Source organism: Stenella coeruleoalba (assembly GCF_951394435.1).
Source record: "Stenella coeruleoalba genome assembly, chromosome: 5".
In the NCBI taxonomy this organism is placed as follows: Eukaryota; Metazoa; Chordata; class Mammalia; order Artiodactyla; family Delphinidae; genus Stenella; species Stenella coeruleoalba.
In genome coordinates, this window is record NC_137150.1 from 96,354,949 (window position 1) to 96,371,010 (window position 16,062).

The 16,062-nt window shown below is 40.3% G+C and overlaps 1 protein-coding gene across 1 annotated transcript in view; it reads left to right on the forward strand.

The window, feature by feature from the left end:
- Positions 1-9,752: 9,752 nt before the first annotated feature.
- Positions 9,753-16,062, forward strand: part of ABI3BP (ABI family member 3 binding protein) — a 258,261-nt gene continuing 251,951 nt past the window's right edge. The window contains exon 1 of the mRNA XM_079921882.1: positions 9,753-10,079. Coding sequence (XP_079778008.1) covers positions 10,001-10,079 — 79 coding nt within the window. The 5' untranslated portion in view covers positions 9,753-10,000. The remainder of the gene's footprint in view (positions 10,080-16,062) is intronic.

The window sequence follows — 16,062 nt, forward strand, 5'->3', positions numbered from 1 at the left end:
TTGTAATTCTTTTAGGTAGTAGGTTAGGTTGTTTATTTGAGATTTTTCTACTTTCTTGAGGAAGGTCTGAATTTCCCTCTTAGAACTACTTCTGCTGCATCTCATAGATTTTTTTTTAAGGTTTTGTTTTCATTTTCATTTGTCTCAAGGTACTTTCTGATCTCTGTTTTTTCTTTTAATTTTAAAAATGTTTACTATTTTATTTATTTATTTATTTTTTGGCTGCGTTGTGTCTTCGTTGCTGCGCCTGGGCTTTCTCTAGTTGCAGTGAGTGGGGCCTACTCTTCATTGTGGTGCGCAGGCTTCTCATTGCAGTGGCTTCTCTTGTTGTGGAGCACGGGCTCTAGGTGCGTGGGTTTCAGTAGTTGCAGCACATGGGTTCAGCAGTTGTGGCACGTGGTCCCCAGAGTGCACAGGCTTTAGTAGTTGTGGCTCATGGGCTCTAGAGTTCAGGCTCAGTAGTTGTGGTGCACGGGCTTAATTGCTCCATGGCATGTGGGAGCTTCCCAGATCAGGGATCGAACCCTTGTCCCCAGCATTGGCAGGTGGATTCTTAACCACTGTGCCACCAGGGAAATCCCTGATTTCTGTTTTTTTATTTCATTGTTGACCCATTGGTTTTTTAGTAGGACGTTGTTTAGTCTCCATGTGTTTGTTCCTTTCTCATTTTTCTTTCTGTGGTTGATTTCCAGTTTCATATTGTTGTTGTCAGAGAAGATGCTTATAATAATTTCTGTTCTCTTAAATTTGTTGATTGTTGTTTTGTGACCTAGTATGTGGTCTATCCTAGAGAACCTTACGTGTGTGCTTTAATGGAATGTGTATTCTAGTTTTTTTGGATGTAGTGTCCTGTCAATATCAATTAAGTCCAACTGGTCTCTGTGTCATTTAGGACCTCCATTGCCTTGTTGATTTTCTGTCTGGAAAAATCTGTCCATTGATGTCAGTGGGTATTAAAGTCTCCTACTATTACTGTATTATTGTCATTTTCTCCCTTTAAGTCTGTTAGTATTTGCTTTATATATTTAGGTGCTCCTATATTGGGTGCATATATGTTAATGAGTGTACTATCCTCTTCTTGCATTGATCCCTTTATCATTATATAATGCCCTTCTTAGTTTTTATTTATGGGCTTTGCTTTAAAGTCTATTTTGTCTGATATGAGTATTGCTACCCCAGCTTTCTTGTCATTTTGATTTGTATGAAATCTATCTTTCCATCCCCTCATTTTCTGTTTGTGTGTGTCCTTTGCCCTGAAGTGAGTCTCTTGTAGGCAGCACCTTGTACGTTCTTGTTTTATCCAAACTCCCACTCTATGTTTTGATCAGAGCATTTTTCCCATTGACACTTAAAGTAATTATTGATAGGTATGTACTTATTGCCATTTTAATCCTTGTTTTCCAGTTGTTTTTGTCATTCTTCTTTGTTCATTTCTTCTTCTTTTTGTTTTTCCTATTGTGGTTTGATGATTTTCTTTTGTAGTATATTCCTTTCTTTTTGTTTTTTGTGAACCTATTGTATATTTTTGATTTGTGGTTACCACGGAGTTCAAGTATGTTGATCCTTAACTGCATCTATTTGCTTTAAACTGGTAGTCATTCAAGTTCAAACATTCTAAAAGATCTACATTTTTATACTCCACTCCCCCATATTTTGTGATTTTGATGTCCTATTTTACAGCCTCATGCTTATCCTTTTACTGTTAATTATAATCACTTTTATAATTTTTGATTATTTTTAAATCTATGTACATGCTTATTTAAGTGATTTTCAATCCTTTTATATATTTGCCTTTCCTATTGTGATTTTCCCTTTTCTATAGATTCTTTCTTTTCTTCTATTTAGAGAAGACCCTTCAGTAATTCTTTTAGGTTAGATTTACTACTGATAAATTCTTTAGTTTTTGCTTGTCTGAGAAATTTTTTATCTCTCCTTCTATTCTAAATGATAATCTTGCTTGATAGAATACCCTAGGTTGTAGGTTTTTCCCTTTTAGCACCTTGAATATATCATGCCATTCCCTTCTCGCTTGCAAAGTTTCTGCAGAGAAACCAGCTAATAGCTTTATGAGGGTTCCCTTGTAACTGACTCTTTGTGTTTCTCTTGCTGCCTTCAGAATCCTCTATTTAACTTTTGCCATTTTAATTATATGTTTTAGTGTGGGTCTGTTTGGGATTATTCTGTTTGGGACCCACTGTGCTTCATGTACCTGGATATCTGTTTCCTTCTTTAAGTTTGGTAAGTTTTTGGCCATAATTTCTTCAAATACATTTTTGATCTCCTTCTCTTTCTCTCCTTCTGGAACCCATATTATGCATAGGTTGGCACATTTTATATTATCCCATATGTCTTATATGTTGCTCATTTTTTTCATTTGTCTTTCTGTTTGCTGTTCTGATTGTGTGATTTCCATTATTCTCTCTTCTAGATCACTTATTCATTCTTCCGTGTCATTTAGTCTGCTATTCATTGCTTCTAGATTGGTTTTTATCTCAGCAATTGAATTGTCTATTTTGATTGGTTTATTTTTATAGTTTCTGGTTCCTTGTTACTGTGATCTGAATTTCTATCAATTATCTTTATTTAGTTAGCATTTTCATTACCTCCTTTTTGAACTTGGGGTCTAGTAGGCTGGTGAGCTCTCTTTCATTATCTGTTCTTTCAGGGATTTCTCTTGTTCTTTTAATTGGGAGTGATTCCTCTGCCTTTTCATTTTACTTAACTTTCTCTGTCTCTCTGAATTTAGGAGAAACAGTTATGTACTGTGGTCTTGAAGTGGTATTTTTATGTGGGAGCATCCCTGTGTAGACTGTGTATGTCCAGTGTCTTTGATGTGAGGGCTGGTTTTGGTATGGACACGAGTCACATCTTTCCTCAAGGTGTGCTTCTCAGTGTCCCCCTCATAAGGGGTATGGTTGGTGTTGTAGTATCTGGAGCCTGTGCTGGATGTGAGGTAGGGCTTCCTGGCTGTCACCATCCTGTCAGGGGTGGGGTCTGCTTCCCAGTTGTTGGAGGAGAAGCCCTGAGGGTTGGGCTTGATCAGGCTCTGTTGCTCTTGGGTGTGTGTCTTGCCTTGAAGGAGGTGATTGCTGAAACAAGTGAGGCCTTTGCAGTCACAGCAAACTGTGTGCCACCTGTGCAGGTGTTCATGGTTCTGCTCAGAAGCAGCCCACGTTTGCTTCCCTTTCTCTGTTGTGTTCGTCCAAGATCTAGTTCAAGGCTGTAGTGGGGAGTAGGCTCGGGCTGGGGCTCAGAGCATTGTGGCTGCAGGAAATGAGGTGGCTGCTCTCTTTCCTGAGATCTGGGCTGCCTGTGTGGCAGATTTATCCCAGGACCTGTCTGCCCCAGATCTAGCCCAAAGCTGCAGTGTAGAGTCGGTAAAGCTGGGGTGCTCTCACTGGGAGACGAACTGCTGCATACATGCTGACAATGGCTGTCACTCCTCCACCTAGACCACACCCTAGGCCCTCTGAGCTCTCTGTGTAGCTAGATGAGTCCTCTCCCGGGGTCTGTCTGCTCAGTGATCAGTGCTTAGCCACCGTATGCTCCTGTGACGCTGCCAGTGTATGCACTGACAGTGTACTCACTGACACTGGCCTCTGTGGCTCTGCCCAGATCACACCCCAGGTGCCCCTGTCTGTCTCTGCACAGTTACACTGAGTCTCTGCCCAGATCTTATGCCAGGCTGTGGCGTGCAGTGATCGGGGCCAATATGTTTGTCCCTTTGGATTGGGAAGTGTGGTGAGGCCTCTGTCCTGATTGTCAGCAGAACAGTACACACACATTCCTTGAGAGTAGAGTCTAGGCTTCTCCAGTCCTTTTATGTCTCAGTGGATTTCCCAGCAGGTAAGCGGGCCTGTTTCCTCCCTGCAGGATCCCAGGACTGTGATACCCAGATTCAGCCTCGGCCTACTTGCTCCCTAGGGAGAGGGTCCACCCTTGTGGCCCTTCCCAGGGATGCAGATCCCAACCCAATGCCTTTTTTTCTGTCCTACCTTACGTGGTTACGTGGAGCTCCTTCTTGCAGCTTTGGTTGTATAGGAGGTTTTCTGCCAATTTCCAGTTAGTTTTCCATGAGAATTGTTCCGCATGTCAACGTATTTTTGATGTGTTGTGAGGGGAGTTGAGCTCCACGTCCTCGCGCTCCACCTCCTTGGTCCCCGTCCTCAGGGTGTATTTTTCTAATTGGATTTAGAATGTGTCCTTCCCTTTGGAATACTGTTCTATACTTTATTTCAGTGGTAGCTATGGCCCAAAGGACCCACAAATGCATATCCTGGGGGGAGATATGGCCTCAAATTGTCTTCAAAGGGGTCCTTTTTTTCCATTTCCTTATTTCTGTTCACCCTCTCATAGAGACATTCCACAATGTAATTCTCAACCTCAATTTTTGCAATATCTTTAAAGAACTTAATGAACTCTGCTTGTAACCTGGTTGTCACACCTAAAAACAATGTAACAAAGTTAGGAAGTGTCCAGAGACATAGCACTTCCATTAAACAATAAATTAAAAAAATCCAGACTCTGTTGTTTAGGAGGCCATGATCATGGCTGTCTCATGCCAGGCATCAGGCCTCTCATATACCACATGCAATGAAGTATAAAAGACAGCCTGCTGGCAAAATCTCCTATCTAGGGTATGTTCCCAGGATCACCATGCTACTTGCCCTACCTTCTGCTGCCTCCTTATGTTTCTCATGGTCTTGAACTCCCTGATGCTGTACTCTACTTTAGGGAGCCTTCTCTGGCACATCCTCCTTTTCAGAGTCCCTTCTCTGGTTTACAAATTTGTATTCCCCACTCAGCACTTGACTCCCTCAATTTTTATATCATTTAAATCCGAGGTGGGAGATATTTCCTTCACCTGCACAAGCTCAGTTCAGTACTCAGCACTTCCACAAAGAAAGCAGAATTCAGACAAAATAAGGAAGGCAAACTTCAGAGCTCAGAGATGTACAACTTAGGTCTTAAAGAGGCCTGTTTCCAGCTTAATAAAAAGAAAGAATTCTTTACAGTTTTTTATAAATACAAGTTGCTAATTCCTTCAAAGCTATGAAGCCAAATATCTAGTCAAGATTTAGACAGACTGAAGAATGATCTGCAAACATCACTTAGGCATTTAAAGGGCCATACTTCCCTGTGCCAAAAAAGCATTGTGGAAAAGAACTTCGTGCTCTGGTCAAATGTACCCCCACTGGAGCAGGATTTTCCTCCAATTGGATCATGAGTCTCATTCAGTACGGTAATTACAGAAACAATGTTTGGGCTGAAAACATGGGACACTGGGTTTCCAGTTTCAAATATGAGTCATAATAAAAATTATTTTTATTAGCATCCCCTAGAAACCCACAGCATATCTTTGCATTTTATTAGTTGTAGATCTATAAGCCTTTAAAACTCTCTTAGCATAGGGCATTATGTATGAGAGACTCAAAAGTGTGAACAGATGGGTAAAATGACTGCACAGAGTTTACATGCAAGATTTGAAAGACTGATGAGTTTTAGTGGAAGTCTCATTTCAAATAATGGAATTAATGTTCAACACTTAAAAAGCCACACATAAAATGACGGAAAAGTACGAGTAGTGTTCTGGGCATCCACCTGCCTTTTGCCCACTTTCCCAAGGAGAAAATATAAATAAAGAAAGTATGCTCTACAATCATTGTACCAGAATTCCATCAGGGTTTACTGTTGTGTAGAAAAGGAAAGCAGAGAGCACATTCACAGATTCCCACTTCACCTATTTTGACACATATTTTTGACATAACTCCAGTGTGGGGTTTATTACTTCACCTTGTTCCAGAAAAAAATGAAAGCAAGTTAGAAAACCACATAACGACTCTAAGTAAAATAAGCAAGAAAAAAGGGTGGGGTTAAAAAAAAGCCAAGGATGATGTCAAAACATGTGCACTGCAAAGACCTATATGTACTTAATATGGGTGGGGGACACATTTGGTTCTGGTTTTCTAATGGTCTACGCAAAAAGAGAACAATGTCACAAAATAAATGCAGCTGATCAGAAAAAAGATTACATTTTTTTGGACATAAAGAACAGAGGTTTTCCCCCAGAGCTTTTCTAAAGAGGGTACTATATGATTTAATAAGCAATGTCGGCAGCACTCTTAACTATGCACGATAGTTTCGTGGCTGATTCTTACTGTGAACTTGAATGTAGGTAATGGCACTATACAAAAGATTACCTGACAAAATATTATGGAGTGGGTCAATGCTAAAGTCAAGAATTGTGAAGGGTTGGGATTTTACCGTATGTGCAAGCCAACCCGCACACTTCACGGATGCTGGCAGGAGACACAAGGATGCTGGGTCAAAGACAAAGGACAGTTATTTACACCCAGCAATAGTTGTAGCCTGAATATCAGCATCTGTGCTCATTCTAGGAGCCCCAGTTTCCACAGGACCACACCAAGAGGTACAGGTGATACCTAAAAACATGCCACATGTTATATTACAAGAAAGGAAACCCAAGCTTAGGGAACTTGAATCTTTGATAATAGACAATGAGCATGTGTTCCCTTTGCCCCAGAGGGAGACTTTATCTTTATTACATGAATCAGTAAACAAAATTCTCTCTTCCAAGGCTGTTTGCTGTAGCAACATCATTGAAAAGGTAGTCTGGAGCACAGGGAATCAGTGCCTCTTCTCATAGGACATCCAGAAATGTGAGAGACTCTTGGAGAATTGCCTCCCTTCCCCAACAATCGTACATTCCAAGTCATAGTCTAGCTTTCTCTGGCTTGATACCTTTAGACAATATGGAGGAATTGAGGGATTCTGCTTCATCTGACCCTTACTCATCTTAACATATAGCATTCTTATCAGATTCTAGTCACTGGGTACAGTGATAGACAAAAACAGGCACGGTCCCCTGCCTTCACAGAACAGAGGGAAAATACAAGTATAGTTTATGGGATTTTCCAGAAGTTCTTCCTAAATGTTCTTTCAACAAAAGTTTTTGGTAATAAACTTTATTTTTTTAGAGCATTTTTAGGTTCACAACAAAATTGAGCAGAAGGTACTTAGATTTCCCAAACACCTACCCCTGGCTCCTGCACATGGAGAGATATACTACATACCCCTGGCCCTCCCATTACCAACATCCCCCCATCAGAGGTTTTACCATGTGTTATAAGTGATGAACCTCCAATGACACACTGTCCTCATCCAGAGTTCATATCTTACATTAGGGTTCATTCTTGGTGTTATACACTCTTATGGGCTTTGAATAAATGTGTAAAACAACTTTTTTCAATCTGAGATTCTACATCTCACAAACAGAGCTTCACATTTCTGTATTTCCAGGTAAACACAGACAGGTGCCTGCAGAGGCATTTGAACCAGGACTTAGGTTTGGCACTCTCTTGTGACACCTGGGAAATGTACGGGGTGTGTGTGTGTGTGTGTGTGTGTGTGTGAAAATTCTTCAACAATCATCATCTCCAATATACCCACAGGCAAAGGTAATTCTTCCTTAAAAAATGGCCTTAAATCCTCCAGTGGTTACATGACCACAGCCCTGATGTTTTCCTCTATGAGCAAGGCCCTTAACAGTTCTTCTGGACTATTTGTGTACCTCCTGTTGGGGCTGAGACTCTGACATGACAGAAAACTTTTTGTTTGTTGAGAAGGTAAAATGCCTTCTCTGACGTGGTCCGTTTCTTTAGGACGTGCCTCCTTCAGGATCTCAGGAGACCTCTATACTTTCAGGGTCTTCCTTGAATGTTCATTGTCCCACTAGCTATAGTAATGCAACCAACTTTTTCTGACAAAATACTAATCAGAGACTGACCTTTGTTTAATTAGCCCCCAGTCAGTTCCAATCTGCAAATAACAATTGCTAATGTAGACCTGATTTAGTCCACAGGCCAAGCAGACACTGATTCCTGAATTCCATTACCTAACCTTCCGGCTGGCTTCTCACACTGTTTTAAAGAACAGCCTCTTTCCCCCCCCCCCCCCCAATATTTCTGCTCTTTTTTACCCCCCTCAAAAAAAAAAAAAAAAAAACCCTGTCATTTCCTGCTAACATAGTGGCCTCACTGGCTTAACTTGATGGCAATGGATATAGAAGTAGAATCAGCAGTGCCAGCTGGATGAATGTCTAAACTGGGGGTTTGAGAGAGCTGCCTATTCAAGTAAAAAATTAGAGACGAAAAAGACCTGTTAAATAACCCAATCCCCTCGTAGCCAGTGCCAGAGCATTCCTGTGCTGGAAGCTTAGCCGGGGCCAGCTCTAAATGACTTTAACAATGTGCCTTCTCACGCTTTATTTGGAAGACGGGGCCATCTCTTCAGTGTGTCTTTTTTCTTTTAGTAAGTTTTTTGACTAGAATTTCATTGGACCACCATTATTCCATTTCCCTTTTACTGTTTTGGTTCAGCTACAGCAACCGCATGAAATAAGCTATTTTCAAAGAGTTGATTTAAATGACAACATTTAAAGTGCTTTATTAACCCAGTCATTCCAGCAATGCCTGTATTTGGGGTCATGTGATGTAGAGGGAGAGAGGATACACATGGGCTTTGGAGGTGGATGTACCTGGGTTAGAATCATAGTTCTGCTTAATTGGGGGATTTATTATTGTCATTATTTTTGTTGTTTTCATTGACTATCATTTATGATATGCTTCCTGTGTACCAGGCACTATGGTAAGTACTGTCCAAAAGTCCTGCTAGCAAATTTGTGAAATTGGTACTGTCATCTCTATTTTTGAATTTAAAGTGTAGTCATGAAGAGTGGAAGCTCTGGGCTTAAATTGTCTGATTAAAATGCCGGGTCTGTTGCTTACTAGCACCGTGACCTTGGGCTTTTCATTTAACCTCCCCATGGCCAGTTTCTGTGTAAAATGGGGGTGATGGCAATGCCTGTCTCCTAGGTTATTTTAAGGAATACATATGAGTAGATGTGAATTGATCAGATCAGTGCCTGGCATGGAGCAAGCCCTTAAATGTAACCAGTGTTGATGAGATATAGACGGAGAAATTTGTCAAAGGCACATAGCATCCAAGTTTATACCCAGCCAGTTCTACTCCAAAGCCCATCCAAATTATTAACCATTAGAATACACTGGCTTGGTCAGGACTCTTAACCTCTCTGAGGCTCAGTTTTTTCTCACTGGTGAAACAGAGATAACACAAGATCTCCTGTGTAGTCACTGTGAGGATTAAAATGCAATAATGTAGGTAAAGACACTATTACAGAGCCTGTCCCAGAGTTGGGGATCAATTAGTGATAGTGATTTCTCTATATCTCCACATCTATAGAATATCCGTATGTATTGGGTTGGCCAAAAAGTTTGTTCGGGTTTTCCTGTAACATCAGTCAGGAAAAACCCAAACGAACATTTTGGCCAACCCAATATATATCTGTGTGTATATCTATGTATGCATGCATGTGTATTATATATAATGAATAGCTGTGTAGCCAATGACTTACTCTTAAAAGTTTCTCATGATATTGGAACTTCCAAATGGTTCAAAGTGAATTTTTATGAGCTTACTCCCCTTTGAAAGAAGAATTGGATTGGTTTACCAGATAATTAAAAACAGTTTCCTTCCGAATAAGGTTTCATTTTATATTTTTAATGTTCCAAAGGTTTTAAAGATGTCTTTTCTGGATTTTTAAAAAGAGTTCATCACATGTTTCAAAATTGCCCAACTACTTTCTCTTTCATAAATATAGTTTGACCATAATTTCAAGTTTTATATCATAGAGGGAAGAGAAGAGACAGACAGTTACAACCTAGCAGGAAATGTGATGATATGTTTTTGCTGCTGTGCGTTTTTTTTTTTTTTTTTTTTTTTGATGTGTGTGTGGGAAAGGGTGTGATGTCATTTTGTCTCCACCCCCTGTGAGTAAGCCCACAGCATAGCTAAGTGCAGCCGCCCTCCTCTGTCACCGAGAGACAGTCCATTTAAATGCAGCTCCAGGGTTGCGGGACTCCCACCAGCATCACTCCCCGTGTGAGGTGGCAAATGCAACATGCTCTCCAGCTTGGGGTGTCTACTTTTCTGTGGAAGTATTGCACTAGCCCTGGGAAATGCACAGAAATTGCCAAAAGGCAAGTAGCTCTGATGTTTTGTGTTTTCAAAATAATGTTTAAAAGATACTAGTTTTTAAATGTTGGTATTAAATGTGATCTGCTTTGCCAGATGGGGGGAATAGAGTTCTTCTCGGAGAGTCAGAATTCAAATGTGTGGAGAAGTAGCTTAAACTTTTGCTTCCCCACACCCCCCTCTATTTAATTTTCAGTTGGATCTCTTTATTGCAAAAGATGAAAACCAACTTCTTATTAGATTTAGCAGATGTTCACAGTAGCTTGAATGGTATAGCTTCAACTACAGTATTTGTATATTGAATTGTATGGTATAGATGGGTATTATATAGTCTGCTGAAAAGACTTGTTTGGTGTTTTTATCCCCCTCCTCAGAGACTAAATCAGTGCTAGCTGAAGGTTTAAAAGAAGCTAATTTGAAACCTAGAATCTTTTGTGTAAACCTCACACATACCTGTTAGCTTGGAGGCTGAAGGATTCTAGGCAGGGCACACCGACAAAGAACGGTCATGTGCTGATATATAGACACTTCTCTCTGGTGGAATTTGGAAGAGGGTTTGATCTGCTGGACATGACACTCCTTTTCCTGGCTAAATTGCTCTCATTTTAGTGTTGGTATTTTGTTTACAAATGTCATCAGAAGAAAATGAAATTGTCTTAATTTAGACGCTAAAAACAATCTCTTGAGCCCATCAGCACCAAAACAAGAGCTTACCTCTCTCCTATCTTTGAACATAAATGTTGCAGGTAGTTTTTTGCTCCTTTGCAGAGGCACTTTTCCAAGCCAACTTCAGGTCTGTGAAGGCTTTTTATGGTTGCAGACTGCTGTAGTCAGCAGGATTAGGAAAAACAGGCTGGAATTTTCATACAGTTATGATGGAAAATATCAGAGGCAATGCAGAGCCATGAGCTTGTCAAAACCCTGCTGTGCATAGAGTCGGAAAGAAAGATTGTTCAGGTCAGAATATCCAAAGATCCTGCTAGGTCCTCCCTCTGTGTAGTTTGCTCCAAGATCATCTTGTCCCAAGTGAAAACCATTCTCTCTTCCGTGTATTAAGTGAAACTTGAATCCAGAGCGTGAAAGCTGAAGGGTTTGGCTAGTTGATATTTCACATGATGATATAAAAAGCAATAAAAAAGGCTGAGTAAACCTTTTCAACTCTACGATAACTCTGCAAAATAAAATAAAATATACACTACTAGATCTTTCTCTTCTATCAAGTATTCTGTTTCTTGATCGTAGTAAAAGTGTTTAAATAAATCAGTCATGAGCCACAAGCATTCAGAATTAACTGTTCCTACTGCTAAAATATTTAACAAGGACCCACCATCTGAGAAAAGTCTGGAGTTTTTCTCAGGCTTAATACCTCCAAATGTTTTTATTTTACCTTGTATTTACTGTGTAGGGATGAGAGCCATAATTTTGTGACTGCAGACTTCTGCAAATTCCAAATGCTTTAATTATCATGTTGCAATCACTAGATGCAAATCTCTTGACACAATTTTCCTTTATTTGTTATGGTAAAAAAAACATTGTCAAAAACAGCCACAGAACTTTTGTCTTGTTCATTGCACTTTAATCTGAAGTATTTTCATCCAGGTTTCTTTTGTAATTTTAAAAAATATCCATAGGTTCAGTAATTTGAAAAAAAACTATCAAATTAATATAATTATAAAATAAATGGCAAGTCTCCTTGTCTCTAATGCTAAGTTTTTTCTTTATCATTGAAGCTACCAAGGGACTTTCTTTTAGCTGAAGTTGGCTTTTTTCAAACTGCATTCCACGAATAGGTGTACTGTCCTCAAAAGGGGTTTAGGGCAGGCATCTTCTTCCCATCAATTACTTGGGGAGCATTCATGCTTTTTTCTGTTCTGGGGTGGGGTCACAACAGACTTTAGAACTTGACAGGTTCTGAAAATTTCTCAGTAAAGAAAACTGTCCCACCTATTTAACCCATTGTTTCCCAAACTCGTTTGACTAAGAGTCCTTTTTCTAGTGGAATAGCTATTATATCTTGCCAGGGGCTTATTTTTCACATTTGGGGAAATACTGAGATAAATAAGAAAAAAAAAGAGATAAAAGGTTTTTTCTTTTCTTTTTCCTTCCTACTTTAGAGTTAGTTAAATATCATTTGTCATTCAAGAAGAGTATAGAATTTTGGAGCTAGGAAGGATGTTAGTGATCACCTAGGCTAGGGTTTCCCAGACCTTTGGATTTATGGACCCATAAAAATACATATATTTTTTTAATATCAGGGTCCCATTATAGAGAACATACTTGAATTATGCCATGTGAGAATGTTCAAAGGAGGGAAGCCCCCATTGCTCATAAAAGCTAACCATTTTAACAGATTTATAAAACAAATGAATTGATACAAATAAGTCCATTGTTCTATTTTTCTCATTTTACCACAGACTGATGAAAACTTCATCACATGTCAATATTTGGGAACCATTGACCAGTATAATCATTTATTTTACAAATGGAGGCACCCAAATACAGGGAGATTTAGTAACTTTCCCACATTGATGACAGAACCAGGACTGGATCCCAGGTTCCTGACTGGATATCTGTGTTCTGCTCTGTTCCGACCCAAATCTTAGGAGTTAAGTTCTGTAGTGTACATGTGAATGCTGTCCTTCCCTTGAATAAAAGGTTTCTTGTAAAGATTTTAAACATTATCCTAATCTTCACATTTTCCCTAGAACCTGTCTGCTGCGTGTGTGTGTGGGGGGGGGGAGGTGGCGTATAGTTGATGAATATAAATACAGCTGACTATTTATAGGGAAAAGAAATTACTTTTTAAATAAGAAATCACTTCTTACGTGTCTTATGCATACTTGCATACATAGCCACATACTTTGTTATAGAAAATAAGATACTGCAAGAGTCTTTGTTACTTTTTAAAAGCTTAAAGTCTGAGAGTATTATTAATGGACCTCTTCTCCTCCCTACCCCTTGATGACTATGTTCTTTGGCAAATCACTTACCTTTGCTAAGCCTCAGTTTTCTTATCTGTAAAATGAGGATAATGATAACCGTCTTACAGTATTTTAGGAGTAAATGAGGTAAGAGTTGCAAAACTTTTAGTAAAGGGTCTGACATATAACAGGTATTCGAAAAAATGTTTATTGGGTTGCAGAAAAGTATATCAATACCGAAAAAAATATGCACACCAAATAATATGTGATCTTGTGTCCAGACTATCTGACAAACCTCTGGGAGGGTAGCAAATGAGGTGGCATGTTCTTGGTGAAAGGTGGGGCAAGGGAGCTGTGTTGCTCTGCAGGACAATGAGAGAAGGACTCTACTGTTTTCCAGCCCGACCTTCCTCAACCGAATGTTTGACTGTCAAGTTTAAACACTGCTTTTCTCTATGGAAAGCTGCACCTTTGCCCTAGGATCAGCTTTTCTGTGGGGACTGATAAAGCCTCACAGATCCTGCAGGAGAGATCCTCTTGAACTTGTTTTTCAGGAGGAGAATTAGACCATAATACAGGCTCTGAAGAATTCTCACATTGTTTTATATCCTTGAAAGCCCCTATGCTCCAGATACCCCTAGGATTCTTTATTCTTGGAACCATAGAACTTTTTTTCCCCTGGCATACAGGCAGAAATAAAAACCACAGAGAGCAATATGTATGTAGTATAATGGGACATGAGAGGCTTGACACACCTCTGCAGAAACTCCTGTGTTTGGAAAAGTGCAGTCAGTTAGCAGGCAAAGGCTACTATTTCTAGGCAGCTCTATCAGTCCTCCTGATGTAGGTGTGAGGAAAACCAGAGAGGAGCATCTCCAATACAAGTGGGATCAGATGGCCCGAGGGAATGAGGCTCTTGGCCGTGACTCTTGGCTAGTGCAGAGGGAAGAGGTAGCTGGCTTTTGGCCTCAGGTTCTTACCTGACAGGGTAGAAATCTCTGACTCCAAGGAGAAAAAAAATCACAGGGCAGATGATGTTAATAACAGTAACTCCCATAGCTATCAATAACTCATCACTATTATTATAGATAACATTATTTGAGCTCATATTGTTTGTGGTAATTTAGGGCTAAATATTTTTAATGTGGAAAACTAACTAAATGCTCGAAGTTCCCCTATAAAGCAGGTATTTTGTTTTTTACATCTTTATTAGAGTATAATTGCTTTACAACGGTGTGTTAGTTTCTGCTCTATAACAAAGTGAATCAGTTATACATATACATATGTTCCCATATCTCTTCTCTCTTGCGTCTCCCTCCCTCCCACCCTCCCTATCCCACCCCTCCAGGCGGTCATAAAGCACCGAGCTGGTCTCCCTGTGCTATGCGGCTGCTTCCCACTAGCTATCTACCTTACATTTGGTAGTGTATATATGTCCATGCCTCTCTCTCGTAAAGCAGGTATTTTATTACTCTCCATTTACAGAGGATAAAATTGTACCTCAGAGTGTTTGCCCAAAGTCATCCAGCCAGCAAGTGGCAAAAGACCATACCTTTAATTTCTATGTAATATCAGTTCCTTGCTCTACATAAAGATATGTTAATTTGTTCAAGTAACAAACTGTATTCCATGTATATGCAGAGCACTGAGGCTGGGAAGACAAGGTTTTGTCTTCCTGACCAGTTGATGGAGAAGACAGGGTTGTAAAGGAATAATTGCATTAGAGTGAGAACATCCTCTGATTTGGCTGAAGCACAAAGAACTTTGAGAACAATCAGAAAGGGCCCAATCCAGACTAGAGGGGTCAAAAATTATGAGGGGATAAGGCACCCAAGTAGGAGCCTGGAAGACAAACATACATTGGGGCAAGGAGGAGAGTAGTGGAAGGGCCTTCTCGACAGGGGTAGCTGCATGGCCAGAGCCCAGGCCACTTCCAGGGGCCAGAGCTCAGCAGGTGTTAAAGTACCCAGAGGGAAAGCCAAGACTGAGTCCACACTGGATGTGACTGTGTCTTCCTTGTCTCTATCTGTCTTGACTCCCCAAGATTGATTACAAAGCAGAAGTAGCAGATTGTCTTTGGAGAAGAGGGCTCATGTCTTACTCTAAACTTTTCCAGCCACTCACCTGGAGTCTAGCTCTCACTCTCCTCGGAGCACTCCCAACCTCACTTTGACAAAACAAGAATGTGTCACTCCAGTGACCCAGTCCCTTTCTCCAGAGGGTAGTTAATACCTGTAAGGAGCCAGGGAGGGTCTTTTCCATCTTAGAACAAGGAGTTTGGGGGAGGAATAGTGGGGAGAGCAAAGAACCCTGATGGGTGGATTTCTGCTTTTATTTGAGTAGTATACATTTATATATTGGTGGGACTGTATTAAGGAGTACGTTAGGAAAAAATGGTTCCACTGCTAAAAGAAAACAAACAAGTCTGAAAACCACAGGGGAATTATTTTAGCATTTTCTACAGCTCTAGTTTCTTGGCAGTTGTATAGATTTGTTTGTCTATTCAAGCACTGTCTACTAGGTAAAACTGAATGAGATCCAGCCCCTGTGATAAAAGAAACTTGTATTAGGAATGTAAAAGTTGATCAAATATAGTTTTTTGATGCTAAGACTATCATGTTTAGAACCCAGTGCTTAAAAATAAGGTGTCTCTGTGCTAATTACACGTTCACTAGTTTAGTTTGGTCTTATAGACTGCTATATCAGGCTGAGATACTAAATATTAAGGAATTTTAGTCTCTATCTCTCGCTCTCAAAAGTTAATGAGGCAGGGGCTTCCCTGGTGGCGCAGTGGTTAAGAATCCGCCTGCCAGTGCAGGGGACATGGGTTCGAGTCCTGGTCTGGGAAGATCCCACATGCTGCGGGGCAACTAAGCCCATGCGCCACAACTACTGAGCCCACGTGCCACAACTACTGAAGCCCGTGTGCCTAGAGCCCATGCTCCGCAACAAGAGAAGCCACCTCAATGAGAAACCTGTGCACCTCAACAGAGAGTAGCTCCCGCTCACTGCAACTAGAGAAAACCTGCGTGCAGCAACAAAGACCCAACGCAGCCAAAAATAAATA